The 15831-nt window shown below is 42.4% G+C and overlaps 1 protein-coding gene across 2 annotated transcripts in view; it reads left to right on the forward strand.

Annotated features, from left to right (window-relative positions):
* The window catches only part of LOC106566945 (phosphatidylinositol 3,4,5-trisphosphate-dependent Rac exchanger 1 protein), a 160302-nt gene extending 148316 nt beyond the window's left edge, over nucleotides 1-11986 (forward strand). For both annotated transcript variants that reach the window (XM_014135621.3, XM_014135623.3), the window contains one exon: nucleotides 633-11986. In XM_014135621.3, coding sequence (XP_013991096.3) covers nucleotides 633-675 — 43 coding nt within the window. In that variant the 3' untranslated portion in view covers nucleotides 676-11986. The remainder of the gene's footprint in view (nucleotides 1-632) is intronic.
* Nucleotides 11987-15831: the final 3845 nt, after the last annotated feature.

Raw genomic sequence — 15831 nt, forward strand, 5'->3', positions numbered from 1 at the left:
GTTTTTAGACTGTTCATTTGCATATCTTATCTTGCTTGCTACTCTGTTGACAGTTTGACAAGTACATATGGTAGCTAACCAGTTTGTTAATTGTTCACAAACAAATTAGTGAACGTGTTAGAAAGCTAAACAGTTACCTAGCTTGCGAAGTAACTGCTGTTATTAGGCAAAAAGGACTTGTTTTGAAAGTTGGATCATCTTATCCTTTGAGGCTTTGAAAGTGTTCTTACACTATGATTTTGAAGTTTCAAAGTAACTGGGAAATGACCATGACAGGCATTGTTGTCACCTTAGTTTGCTACATAACTTCTGAGTGATAGGAAGCACGAGCACCACCACAAATCAACCTACACCACTACACACACACCTGTCATTACTATGACAACTAGCGTAGCCATGTCAGGACTGCTGGTCACTTGTAACTTGCTGTTTGGACAGTCAGTATTCCAAAAACAAAATTGATTTGAGTATTAAGGCCTGCAGTGTGAACAAGGCTTTAGTTACACAGTACTAGCCTGGTTTCAAATCTTTTCATGCTGTAGTATTCTGCAAGATGGCACAAACAGATCTGGAACCAGGCTACACAAATATCAGATCTTAAAATAATGTTCAACAATTTTTACTTCCCACAGGCTCTTCAAGTTGTGTCTGCCACCCGAAGACGGAGATCTATAAGAGACTAGGCATCGCTGTGTTTTTATTCCGCTCCGCTCATTTATTTAGCCAAGATAGTCCACTCAGTAACAATTGTCAGTGTTTTCCAGTGAGTCCTGGGTTCCATAGAATCAATAAAAACATATACAGCATACCCATTGGCATACATACAAAGCACATCTAAAATCACAGCATGCAGAGAAGCACACACATCATACGCGGTAGCATACATACAAAACAATGCTCACATTACAGCTATATGTACTGCTCTTTTGAAGACGGACATGCTAGCTAGCTGTCGTGTGGATAAGTCAAGCTTGTTCCAGAGCAATGGTCCAAAGAACTGCAGACTGCCTTGAATGGCCATGTTTTTCGCTAATGGTTGTGCCAGTAGGTGCGGGTCCCATTGGTCATAGGCTTTGACTGCTGCTCTGGTGTGCCCCCGGAGGATGGGTGGAGACTCCCACCTGAACAGGTCTGACATGTATTCAGGTAGTCTGTGCTGTGTGTCATTGAAAACAGTCACTGGGGTGTTGTAATGGATCATGACCGTCAATGGTTCGATTCCATCTTTTTACAGAAGAACCTCTGTTTTTATGTGTTCCCTCCGTGAATGCCCGATCATGATACCAGCAGCCCTGTTGATGATACGCTGTAGCCGGTTAAGACCTGTCTTATTGTCCTGATGTAGGGTGGGAAGCCATACTGTGGCACAGTAGTCCAGGTGAGTTGTTATGGTGTCATAAATTGTCAGGATGATGTCCTTGGAGACAAAGTCCCTTGCTCTTTTTAGCCCAGACAGTAGTTTCCCTGTGACCAGGCTGGCGTGTTCAGTCCAGTGTAGGTGTGGGTCCAACTTCATCCCCAGGTACTTTATGGAGTTTACGTGTTCATAAGTGTTTTGTCCATCTGTTATTGTGATACTTTTGCCTGTGTACCTCAACTTTTGTGGGTTGCCAAACAGCATTGCCTTTGTTTTCTGAGGGTATAGGGAGAGCTTGTTGTCTGCAAACCAAGCTGCTGCCCTCTTGATGTCGTTTGACACTGACTCCTCACTCTCCCTTGTGGTATTTGCTGAGTAGTACAGGACTGTGTAATCTGCATATACAGTACATTCTGAAAGTATTCAGACCCCTTGACCACATTTTGCTACGTTACAGCCTTATTCTAAAATGGATGAAAAAACATTTTCCTCATCAATCTACATACCCCTTAATGACACCACAATACCCCATAATGACATCACAATACCCCATAATTACAAAACAAAACAGTTTTTTTAGACATGTTTGAAAATGTATAAAAAAAATATATATATATATATACATTATTTACACAAGTATTCAGACCCTTTGCTATGACACTCGAAATTGAGCTCAGGTGCTTGAGATGTTTTCTACAACTTGATTGAAGTCCACTTGTGGTAAGTTCAATTAATTGGACATGATTTGGAAAGGCACACACCTACCTATAGAAGGTCGCACAGTTGACAGTGCATGTCAGAGCAAAAACCAAGCCATGAGGTTGAAGGAATTGTCCGTATAACTCCGAGACAGGGTTGGGTCGGCACAGATCTGAGAAAAGAGCAAGATGGCGCCGACAGAGATGGTCGCCTCGCTTCACATCCTTAGGAAACTATGCAGTAATTTGTTTTTTATGTATTATTTCTTACATTGTTAGCCCAGAAAATCTTAAGTGTTATTACATACAGCTGGGAAGAACTATTGGATATAAGAGCGATGTCAACTTGCCAACATTACGACCAGGAATACGACTTTCCCGAAGCAGATCATTTCTTCGGACCTCCACCCTGGACATTGATTCTAATCCCAGAGGCCGACCCAAAACAACGCAGTCGTCGCAGGAGAGGCTTAAAAGGTGAGCACACCATCCACCGTTTCCGAGCATATTACTCTGACCTAGAATTCCTTACAATGAAAAGCCGACCACATTATCTTCCAAGAGAATTCTCTTTGATTATGTTCACAGCCTTATATATCTCCCCCCAAGCAGATACCTCGGCGGCCCTGAAAGAACTTCACTGGACTCTATGTAAACTGGAAACCATATATCCTAAGGCTGCATTTATTGTAGCTGTGGATTTTAATAAAGCTAATTTGAGAAGGTTACCTAAATTCTACCAGAACATTGATTGTTCCACCTCCTCGAGCAAAACATTGGACCACTGCTACTCTAACTTCTGCGATGCATACAAGGCCCTCCCCCGCCCTCCCTTCGGCTAATCTGACCATGACTCCATCTTGTTGCTCCCCTCCTATTGGCAGAAACTAAAGCAGGTCGCGCCCGTGCTTAGGGCTGTCTATCCAACGCTGGTCTGACCAATCAGATTCCATGCTTCAAGATTGCTTTGATCACGTGGACTGGGATATGTTCCGGGTAGCCTTAGACAATAACATCGACGTATAGGCTAACTCGGTGAGTGAGTTTATAAAGAAATGCATTGGAGATGTTGTACCCACTGTGACTATTAAAACCTACCCTAACCAGAAAATGTGGATGGATGTCGGCATTCGCACAAAACTGAAAGTGCAAACCACCACATTTAACCATGGAAAGAGGTCTGGGAATATGTCTGAATATAAACAGTGTAGTTATTCCCTCGGCAAGGCAATCAAACAAGCGAAATGCCGGGACGAGGTGGAGTCGCAATTCAACGGCTCAGACACGAGACGTATGTAGCTACCAAAGATCGTGGGCTCTCCTTCAACGTGGCCGACGTAAGTAAAACATTTAAACGTGTTAACCCTCGCAAGGCTGCCGGCATCCCGGCCCAGACGGCATCCCTAGCCACGTCCTCAGAGCATGTGCAGACCAGCTGGCTGGTGTGTTTACGGACATATTCAATTAATCCCTATCCCAGTCTGCTGTCCCCAAATGCTTCAAGATGGCCACCATTGTTCCTGTTCCCAAGAAAGCTAAGGTAACTGAACTAAATGACTATCGCCCCATAGCACTCACTTCTGTCATCATGAAGTGCTTTGAGAGACTAGTCAAGGATCATATCACCTCCACCCTACCTGATACCCTAGACCCACTCCAATTTGCTTACCGCCCCAATAGGTCCACAGACGATGCAATTGCCATCACACTGCACACTGCCCTATCCCATCTGGACAAGAGGAATACCTATGTAAGAATGCTGTTTATTGACAACAGCTCAGCATTCAACACCATAGTACCCTCCAAACTCATCATTAAGCTTGAGACCCTGGGTCTCGACCCCGCCCTGTGCGACTGGGTCCTGGACATTCTGACGGGCCGCCCCCAGGTGGTGAAGGTAGGAAACAACATCTCCACCCCGCTGATCCTCAACACTGGGGCCCCACAAGGGTGCGTTCTCAGCCCTCTCCTGTACTCCCTGTTTACCCATGACTGCGTGGCCATGCACGCCTCCAACTCAATCATCAAGTTTGCAGATGACACTACAGTGGTAGGCTTGATTACCAACAATGATGAGACAGCCTACAGGGAGGAGGTGAGGGCCCTCGGAGTGTGGTGTCAGGAAAATAACCTCACTCAACGTCAACAAAACAAAAGGAGATGATCGTTGACTTCAGGAAACAGCAGAGGGAGCATCCACCTATCCACATCGATCGGACAGTAGTGGAGAAGGTGGCAAGTTTTTTTTTAAGTTCCTCGGCACACACATCACGGACAAACCTGAAATGGTCCACCCACACAGACAGTGTGGTGAAGAAGGTGCAACAGCGCCTCTTCAACCCCAGGAGGCTGAAGAAATTTGGCTTGTCACCTAAAACCCTCACAAACTTCTACAGATGCACAATCGAGAGCATCTTGTCGGGCTGTATCACCGCCTGGTACGGCAACTGCACCGCACTCAACCACAAGGCACTCCAGAGGGTAGTGCAGTCTGCACAACGCATCACCGGGGGCAAACTACCTACTCTCCAGGACACCTACAGCACCCGATGTCACAGGAAGGCCAAAAAGATCATCAAGGACAACAACCACTCGAGCCACTGCCTGTTCACCCCGCTATCATCCAGAAGGCGAGGTCAGTACAGGTGCATCAAAGCTGGGACCGAGAGATTGAAAAACACCTATCTCAAGGCCATCAGACTGTTAAACAGCCATTACTAACAAAGATGCTGCTGCCAACATACAGACTCAAATCACTGGCCACTTTAACAAATGGATTTAAAAATGGTATCACTAGTCACTTTAAATAATGGCACTTTAATAATGTTTACATATCCTACATTACTCATCTCATATGTATATACTGTATTTTATACCATCTATTCCATCTTCCCTATGCTGCACGGGCATAGCGCATGTACATATTCTTATTCCATCCCCTTACATTGTGTATATAAGGTAGTCATTGTGAATTTGTTAGATATTACTGCACTGTCGAACTAGAAGCACAAGCATTTCACTACACTCACATTATCTGCTAAAAATGTGTATGTGACTGATTTGATTTGGGAAGGGTAATAAAAATTGTCTGCAGCAGTGAAGTTCCCCAAGAACACAGTGGCCTCCATCATTCTTAAAAGGAAAAGGTCTGGAACCACCAAGACTCTTCCTAGAGCTGGCCGCCCCCGGCCAAACTGAGCAATAGGGGGAGAAGGGCCTTGGTCAGGAAGGTGACCAAGTATGCAATGGTCACTCTGACAGAGTTCCAGAGTTCCTCTATGGAGATTGGAGAACCTTCCAGTAGGACAACCATCTCTGCAGGACTCCACCAATCAGGCCTTTATGACAGGGTGGCCAGACTGAAGCTACTCCTCAGTAAAAGGCACATGACAGCCTGCTTGGAGTTTGCCAAAAGCCACCTAAAGGACTTGCCGATCATGAGAAACAAGATTCTCTGGTCTGATAAAACGAAGATTGAACTCTTTGGCCTTAATGCCAAGCTTTACGTCTGGAGGAAACCTAGCACTATCCCTACAGTGAAGCATGGTGGTGGCAGCATCATGCTGTGGCGATGTTTTTCAGCGGCAGGGACTGGGAGACTAGTCAGGATCGAGGGAAAGATGAAAGAGCAAAGTACAGAGAGATCCTTGATGAAAACCTGCTCCAGAGTGCTCAGGACCTCAGACTGGGTCAAAGTTTCACCTTCCAACAGGACAACGACACTAAGCACACAGCCAATACAACACAGGAGTGGCTTCAGAATGTCCTTGAGTGGCCCAGCCAGAGTCTGAACCCTATCAAACATCTCTGGAGAGACCTGAAAATAGCTATGCTGCAACACTCCCCATCCAACCTGACAGCTTGAGAGGATCTGCATGGAAGAATGCGAGTAACTCCCCAAATATAGGTTTGCCAAGCTTGTAGTGTCATACCCAAGAAGACTCAGGACAATAAACTGGGTAAAGGGTCTGAAGTTTTTGTAATACATTTACAAAAATTCCTAAAACCCTGTTTTTGCTTTGTCATTATGGGGTATTGTGTGTAGATTGATGGGGGGGGGGAAACTATTTAATCAATTTTAGAATAAGGCTGTAATGTAACAAAATGTGGAAAAAAGTCAAGGGGTCTGAATACTTTCCGAATGCACTGTATATGTATATGGCATTTCTCCAGCACTGATGGGGGGGAGGGGGGGGGGGATTTATGTAAATGCAAAACAGCAGGGGTCCAAGCTCACTCCCTTGTGGTACTCCATTCACCACAAGTACCTGGGCTGATTGCGTGGCTTGCAGTTTGGTGTACTGACTTCTCCCCTATAAGTATGATGTGAACCACTTTATTGCAGTGCTGTCAAAGCCTAGTTTCTCAAGCTTCCTCAGGAACTTGTGTTGGTGACCAGTGTCAATGGCTTTCTTCAAATCCAAGAAGATTGCTACTGTGACCGCCTGGCTGTTATAAGCCGATGTCATGTCCCCCACAACCCTTTGCGCGGCTGTAGATGTGCTGTGTATCTTCCTAAAACCTCTTTGATAGGCTGTTGAGTGAGAAATAGTTAGCAACCTGTGTGTGCACCAGCCTTTCCAACACTTTGGAGATAGCACATAGAATTGACACTGGATGGTACTTGGCCACATCCGATTTATCCCGACTTGTAGATTGGTGGTATATAGGCCGTTTTCCATTGACATGGGATCTCCCCTTTTGAGATTGACAGATTGAGGATGAGTCAGCCGCCATGGCATTTATCTTTAAAAAAAAATGCAATTACTGTAGGCTATTACTGCAATATGAAGGCATTAGTTATTTATTGTACTGGGAAGGAGCATTTGTATTCCTCAATAATATCAGGTATTCAAGAATTGAAAGCATTCCAGCCTACACATCATGCAGGATTAAATGGAGCAATGGCATGCCATGTTTTTTAAAGAACTCCTTGGTCATTGTAATGCTTATCAGTCTAATGGTCTGATAAATGTGTTGAAATTGAATAATAGATCTATTTTCAATTCTTCTATTTCAATTTTTTTTTCTTTTTTTTCACATTTTCAAATGTGCCTTTATACATTTGAAAAATTAAAGTTGAGTGTGAGGGAGATTAGCTTTGCCTACACTATACAATGAAGTGTTAAATTAATGTGGTCCTTGGAGGCGAAGTCAAACATAAATACACACACACCAGATATCCCCAAAGCAATGCCATATAGAAAACTTACCATGACATTTTCTCTCCCATATAGATACTTATGAAACGTCTGCACCTGAATATGATAGCTAATCCCTGTTTATCAAGTTGTGAATAGGTATTCTCTGTAGGAGAGAGAGTGTGTAATACAAACCCTATTGCCCCCCCCCCAATCTGGCATGTGATGAGACAATACCGCCCCTACCCCATAGGGCGAGGCATCACAGGAAAGTATCAGTTATTTTCCTTCATCATAATGCACTAACACTCTGCTCGACTGCAACAGATCTTTTGACAGTTTGAATGCCTTTTGTTCTGATCCCCAACACCATGGCTCGTCCTTCCTCAGCAGCTTGTGCATAGGAGCCAATAGTGTCAACAGATTCGGTAGGAAACCTATTATAATAGTTTAATAGGCCCAGATACAATTTCAGTTCTGTGACTGTGTTAGGCATTACTTTCTCTGGCACTGGATGCTGTCCAGTAGTGTCCACCCTGTGTCCTAGGAATGTCACTTCCTTCTCCATGAAGCTGCACTTACTCCGTTTCAAGCGTAGCCCAAGCCTCCTCCAGTCGCTGTAACACTCTGTCCAGTGTTCGGATGTGGTCCTGATCATTTCTTCCTGTCAGGAGAATATCATCGAGAGACACTGGATAATCTCCTGTAGAATCTCCTCCATAGTGTGCTGGAAGATAGTGGGACTGGAGCTGACGCCAAAGTGTAACCTGGCTTAGGTGAATAGTCCCTTGTGCATGTTCACTGTGACATATTTCTTTGAATCTTCATCTAGCACAATCTGCTGGTAAGCATGACTCATGTCTAGTTTGCTGAATCTTTCTCATCCAGCTAAGGACATGAACATGTCCTCCATTTTAGGAATGGGGTACTGTTCCTGTGATGACCCTCTGTTTACCGTTACTTTATAGTCACCACACAATCTCACTGTACCGTCTGGTTTTAACACTGGGACTAACGGTGCTGCCCAGTCTGAGAACTTCACTGGTTCCATGATTTTGTTGTCCTGGCAACGATCTAACTCAGCCTCTATTTTAGTTTTCATTGCAAACGGTACTTACCTTGGTTTGAAGAAACGGGGTGTGGCATCACTTGATACATGTATCTTTGCTGTGAATCCTTTCAACGTGCCCAACTCATCCTTGAACACTTCCTCATGTTTCTTTAACACTTCCTGTAGAGAATCTTTGCTGTCAAGCATCTTACTCAGTCCACATCCAACATGGTGGTCCACTCTCGCCCCAGCAGGTTTGTTCCTGAACCAGCTACAACTACAACTGGTAGCTCTTTGACTATTCCTTTGTATTCAACTTTCACATTAGCTGATCCTACAATGTCCACTTTCTGTCCTGTATATGTTTTCAGACTGATACAGCATGTACCTAGCTCTGGAACCTTTGCTTTCTTCCCTAGCCTAGCATACTCTTGACTGTGACGTTACACTACAGCCAGTATCGATCTCATACTTCACTTTACATCCATGTACAGTTAAATACTGTCTAAGCGGAGGTACCTTAGTAAAGGTAGTGTCCATATTGTGAATAGTAAACACATCCTCACTACACTCTTCCTCTTCCTGTATGAAATTTGCCCTTTTCGAATGTCTCTCTCTCCCCCCTTGAGTCGTTTTAGGAGCCTGCGTGCTCGTTTAGTCTGCGACTGTAATTCTGCAGGCCCTCTTTATGTGCCCCATTTTACCACAGTTGTGACACTTTTCTCCCGTGAACTTGCACTCATTATCCTTCATTCCTCCCATCCTTGAAGACAACATCGATAGATTTTACTCCAGGCTACCGATCAAGTCATGTCAGATCAGTAATTATTTCTGCAGCCTATCATCATTGATCCAATGATTAATTTGAAAAAGGGAGAATTCATCCATGGATATATTCAAACAGTGCCTATATGCTGCTTTGCAGGAGTGGTCCTTGAGTCTCCTCCCAGAGATGTTTGCATAAAATCCTTGCTTTACTCATCCCGCAGCCATTGTTTAGGCCTATAATTCCATTGTACTATAGTCTAATTTACTTTCACTTGCCCACTGTAACCTACTGTTAGCCTACAGGTCATGGGTACTCAATCTAGTGAGCCGCTATAGGTTTAGTCTGTGTTTATAATGGGCTGCAAAATAACGGTGTTGTAGCGAATTTGGAGGGCAGCTCGACATGGGAAACATACACACTCAGCCCCTGGTCTCCAGGATCCCAAAGTAATTAGCCTCATTAGAAGGATAGTTGCCATAAGGAGGAAATACTGTTAGTAAAGCACCATGGATAATGTTATTAACCTCTAAAAGTCTAAGCCATTGGGGGGGGGGGGGGGGTACTAAGCTAACATATGGAATTGTTTTAAGATGGTGATATCATGGATCATTTAGCTATTTGATTTAGAATTTTAGGACCCCTTTAGGTATCCACTCAAAATATTATTTTATAAAATGCATTGAATAACACATTCATAAATGGCAAAATACAGTAACAAAATGAATCAGATATTGAATTGTGTGTCCTATACAGTATCTAGGAGATATAAGAAAGCTCAGGAAATATATAATTTGTATTTAAAAAATTACACATATTTAACCCTTTATTTGTTGGTGCACAAATCAAATCTAATCATATTTTTCTTTGTCACATGGCCAAATACAACAGGTGTAACCATTACAATGAAATGCTTACTTACAAAATAAACTACCTCCATACTTCCATTTGTTTGTATGGGTTACCTCTAATAGAATCTTAAGGATTTTAATAGTTGCCATTACGCACAGATGTTTTTATTCTGAATGTCTGTTTCATCATAAAAACATAGCTGTTAGAAAGCTACTGTAGACTATGCAAGGTGTTCGCCTAGGCTACGCTGCAGAACGTTGTAGTGAATTTGGAGGGCAGACTGACAGGGACGCAGTCCCAGGTCTCTTTGCAGTCAGTGACAGTGCCAATTGAGTTTCCTCATTTGGTTGTGATCATAACACATCATGGCTGTTTTAATATAGTGTATGCCTTTAGTCTAAAGTTGCCAGGGAGAAACTTGGTGTGTGTGTGTACGCACGCGCACTAGACATGCGCGGGTTGACTCATAACCTGCAGTCCCCGCGGTTATCCTATATCTTTGTAGCCTTAATATTAACTCCTGCAGAAGCATTTACTGCAGTAAAATTATACACCAAATGTATGCTAAATTTGGACTCGGCAACAAGACTGTTGAAATATGATTTATTTCTTTCAGCATTGTGAGAGAATGCGAATGCAGTTAGAACCTCTACAGATGGTATCGATCTTTATCAGCGTCATTAAAGCTGCTAGTAGCCCATTTCAACCACATAAAATATGCATCCAAGATTAAATAAAATCTTATCAGAAACATGTTGGGTCGTTTTCACCGCATTCTATTTCCTTACAACCGGTAAAACTTGTGTTATTTGTAAATTTGGCACGAATATTTTTCGCGGTTTTTTTTTTGTATTGCCTTTTCTCCCTAGTCCCTTAACGTCTTTGCTCTGCAAAAGAAGCAGAAGTGACAGAACTTTACCGATGTCAATTAGATTGAAGCTTTCATTCTATCGATTTATGACATTCTGGTGAACATGGGTTTATTTAGTCTTCAATGCAACATGTAATGACAGAAGAGAAGCTACATGTATCTAATTATAGACAAGTTGACTAACAAATAGGCTACCAACATGTCGGAAATTATAAGCAGAAAAGTATCTAAATCAGCCCCAATAAAAATACTGCACCCCCTGTCAAAAAAATCGCTCCGTTGTGTCTCAATGTAGCCTACAGCGCATTTTCTATATTAGCGGGTTAGGGTCAGATTTTCACTTTATTAAATATTGTCTGGTGGTTGCGGATGGGACATGAGCAATTACGGCGCAACACTAGTGTGCACAGTGACGCCTGTTATACATGCATGCCGCCAAATGTCTGCTTGTGTGTGTGAGAGAGACATTTTTCTCCAAAGGACCCCATTAATTTACCACTTTGGATGAGCAGTGTCTTTACATTCGCACTGTGATAGTGCGGCTGGGCTGGGCTGGATAGTAGCATCCACTTGAACCACGTATTTAGAAATCACCCAGTTTTCCTAACTGCAACAAACTTACATTTTTCAAATGACTCAAGGTAAACTCAGTTTCTATTTGTCAATTTTATGAATGGATCAGAATATTTTGAAATTGAAACAAACAATTCAAATAGGCCAGGTCAAGAGGAGATGTTAATAATTTGAGGTATGTTGTCCTTGGCTCCGAAATTGTTCAATATAAAACCTTGGTAATGTTACACAATGTGCTGTTATGCAACCATAAGTTTGTTACAATGTGGACAATATAAAGATTTATGTTAACAAGTTTCACCGTGCTCGCTAACTAGGGTATCTATTGTAACTTGTGAGTACTTGGGACAGTGTTTGTGTGAGTGTCCATGTGCTTGCGCAGGTGCCTGAGAGATGTGACCAGTGCCCCTGTGACAACAATTTTGGACCCCCTTGTGGCCCCTCTAAATGTGGAGTATGAAATAACATATCTCAGGTCCACAATGTCAGATGACAGATTAAGCAATTTAGGTGTATTGAGTCAAGGAGGACAAAGGCCTTGAGTCTAGATGAATTTGCTGATCTTTTTGCAAAAAAAACCACAAAAACCGGAGAATACAGTTGATGTGACCTGATACTGAATATGTAATGCAAATGAAAATGATAATGGAAATGCAAATAAATTGAATGATTATGAACATGGTCTTTTGCCTGCTAATGCCTGCAATGCAGTGAAGAAAACGATATGACAACAATAACGTCTAATGTAACTGGCCCCTCGAACAGTACAACTGGCCCCAGCTTGGCCCCCCCAGTTGAAATGGTCTAGAACCGCCACTGGTAGCATCCACTTGAACCACGTATTTAGAAATCACCCAGTTTTCCTAACTGCAACAAACTTACATTTTTCAAATGACTCTAGGTAAATAAAAAATGTAAAACTCCGTTTCTATTTGTCAATTTTATGAATGGATCAGAATATTTAGAAATGTCAACGAACATTACATTAATCAACTTGAAAGATCGTATTAGAACATTGGCTTGATAAGCGTTATATGCAAACTCCTTATTCTATTTTTTTTCATGTTTTGATTTTGTCTTTGTCATTTCCTCTGGAGGGAGACAACTTTTAATCTGAGTCTGGGAAACAAGGTAACCGTATCTAATCTCAGAGCTGTTTGTGTGTGCCAATCCACACGCCTAGTCAAAAGGTTGGAATATTTGAAGCCTTTTAAAGTTTTAATATATAATCATTAGTAGTGGGAGACTGCCTCCTGTTGACACATCCAATTTACCAAACCAATGTTTTGCGGAGACCTTTGTTGCAATTTTGTATTAATTTGTAAGTTGCTCTGGATAAGAGCGTCTGCTAAATGACGTAAATGTAATTTAGCTGTAGCTATCTAGCTGCTTTGAAATCTGAATGTTTGAATATTTAAACGGCATAAGGATTCATCCAATCACTCTGCAGCGTCAGCACAACGTACAGTAAACCGTCCGAGGATGAGGACAACAAAGGGATTATTGAAGTTAACATAATAACATAAAATCTTAAATCAAATAATGCTATGTTATTTTTTTTTTACATACTTACTGGAACCCAATGTCTTTGTCAGAGGCAATAGGATATGGTCTATGCCTTTAGCAGCAGAGTTAATGCTATAATTTGAATTATAAACTGGGTGGTTTGAGCCCTGAATGCTGATTGGCTGACAGCCGTGGTATATCAGACGGTAAACCACAGGTGTGATAAAACATTTATTTTACTACTCTAAACTGGTAACCAGTTTATAATAGCAATAAGGTACCTCAGGGGTTTGTGATATATGGCCAATATACCACGGCTAAGGGCTGTATCCAGGCACTCCGTGTTGCGTCGTGGTTAAGAAAAGCCCTTAGCAGTGGTATATTGGCCATATACCACAACTCCGTGGGCCTTATTGCTTAATTATAATATTTTTATAGGCTACCTGGAGTGGCAGGTAGCCTAGTGGGTAACGCGTTGGGCCACTGGGGACAGCAAGGAGTCATCATACCAGGTATGTCTCCAACCACCAACTTACCGTCCTAAGACAAGGCCGAGTATAGCCCACAACGATCTCCGCCATGGCACAACCCAAGGGGGGGCGCCAACCCAGACAGGAAGACCACGTCAGTGACTCAGCCCACTCAAGTGACGCACCCCTCCCATGGACGGCATGGAAGAACACCAGTACGCCAGTGACTCAGCCAGTGACGCATTGCCCCCTATTACTGTGCAACATATAATAAAAGCCTTAGGATATGCTCTCCCTTGTCATAATGTGAGGGGAATGAGGAACAAGACTTGAGCGATAGCAAATAGGGATATTGGAATGATTCTTGGAAGAAGTTAGATTTTTCGAACAGCAATTCATTGGGGGCTGTGCACTTGCATACAGTAATCTTATCTACAATTTACAACTTGTTAATTAAAATCTAAGATCATCCTAAGCAATCCATGTGCCATCACTCTAATGATAATAAGTCATTAAGGTATTGGTATTACTACACATTTTGCTTCCTAGCCTACTTCATCGCCATTTTATTTTTAACATTTTGCTTACGTTTTCCTATAGATTCTAATATATGTCAAGCGCATTGCCCCCTACCCAGGCTTGTCAGATGGCCGGAAGAGAAAAGCCTATACAGTAGCCTATACTCATTGCCGATTCGCAATCGCATGAACATTGCAACGGCTGTTCCAGGGGTACACCAACTGCCTTTACGAGCACATACACACCAGTTATGCCTCCCGCAGCAACGAGATTAAAAACTCCCAGTTTGCGCTGCCTTGTCCTTAGAATGTTGCAGAAAAATGTCAGCGATGGGCTTTACCCAACTCAGCCGGAGAGAAGAAACAAAGTCAGCTATGATAGGATTGGACCCCGAGGCTCACGAATCAAGCAGGGACGGGGTACAACTGATAAAGGGCTCAGAAAGCACAACGCGGACCAGTATACTATGCAGACGGAGGTCCACTGCACTTGGTAACAGTGTTGCCAACTAATTTTCAGGGTAAGTTGCTAGGGGCAGGTTGATTTGTTGCTAAAAGTTGCTAAATGACGTTGTGATGTCATTGCGTGATAACGTAAAAATGCGTAATTACGTAGAATACACAATAACGTTACTCAAATTGACTGGCCATCTCAGCGAAAATAGGATTTGACATTTGTTCAGGTACAGACTCCCACTCTTTTCTGTTCTTCTTGCTGTACAATTTTGATTGAGACATGTTGATTGATGTTGTAAGTTCTGTTCAAGATCAAACATTCGTGACCAACTATATTCATTAGGTTTGGCTCGTCGAACCCGTACTACTGCTGCTGCAGTCAGCCAACAATGATTTGCAATTTTCTGAAATTGCTGCTGGCCTTCTGTTGACGTCACTCACAATGCACTTTTGCAACCAGGCACGTGTTGTGACTGAGTGTGTGACAGAGAAAATCGTTTTTGTGTCATTTAGAGGGAAAATGCATGCATTTTAGCATTTGAGTCACTTTTCAAAAGTTGCTAAAAGTTCAAAATATATTTTTTAAAGTAGCTAAATTTGATGCTAGATGCTGTTTGAAAGAGAAGTTGCCAGGGTAGTCTGAAAAGTTGCTAAATCTAGCAACAAAATTGCTAAGTTGGCATCACTGCTTGGTAAATTGCTGCGTGCAGTTCAGGCCGCCCATTGTAACTCGTTGTGGGCGTGCTGGCAGCATATAGCAGCATGTTCGATTTGTGCGTTAAGAATTCAGTATAGCAAATTTGTATGAAGGTCTGGTTATTAATTGTGTACATAGTTCAATAGTAATACGCTCTAAAACGCTCTGGTGACAAACAAACTTTGCTGCCGTTTCCAATTGTCCACATGGCTGGGAGAACCTATTCAAGTAAGTAAATACATTTCGAAAATTGTAAGGTATAATTATCTTTTTACATCAGCACATGTATCAATATGTTCTATTGTTTTGTTAAGCTACATGCTTGTGTGATTATTATGTCCTAAGGGACCGTGTATGTGACTAACTGCTGAGCTGTGGCTAATTAGGGGGTAAAACTGTTGAGGCATGAAGAAGGCTGTTTCACAAACTAGAGTAACATGAGAAACCAATTGATACTGAAATACAATAAAAAGAACTGAGCCTGTTGTCAATAGGCTCAGAGTGTACAGGAAGTGCGTCACGAGGCTGGGACCAGCCTGCACGCCAACGATAGGATGAGTAAGTTTAAACCATGCTCATCCTCCCTCTGACAGGCCAGCAGTGAGCGGGAACTATCTCTGTCAGAGTATTTAAGGAAGAACAAAGGATGTGTCGTTCAGTTCTCTGTTTTGCCCTGCGAGGTGGTGCAGTGAGCCCGTATATACGAACATCATATTTACCATTTCTACTATCATTCTATTTACTTAAAGATGAATTAAATAATCATTGCAAAACTAAGTTGCATGGTTTGTTTATATCCTAATACCAGATTCGATTGACGCAATCCAACAAAATGTTAAAAAAAAGATGTATTAGCTACAGTGGAGGCTAACCCA

Source organism: Salmo salar, chromosome 13 (assembly GCF_965601325.2).
Source record: "Salmo salar chromosome 13, fSalSal1, whole genome shotgun sequence".
Classification (NCBI taxonomy): Eukaryota; Metazoa; Chordata; class Actinopteri; order Salmoniformes; family Salmonidae; genus Salmo; species Salmo salar.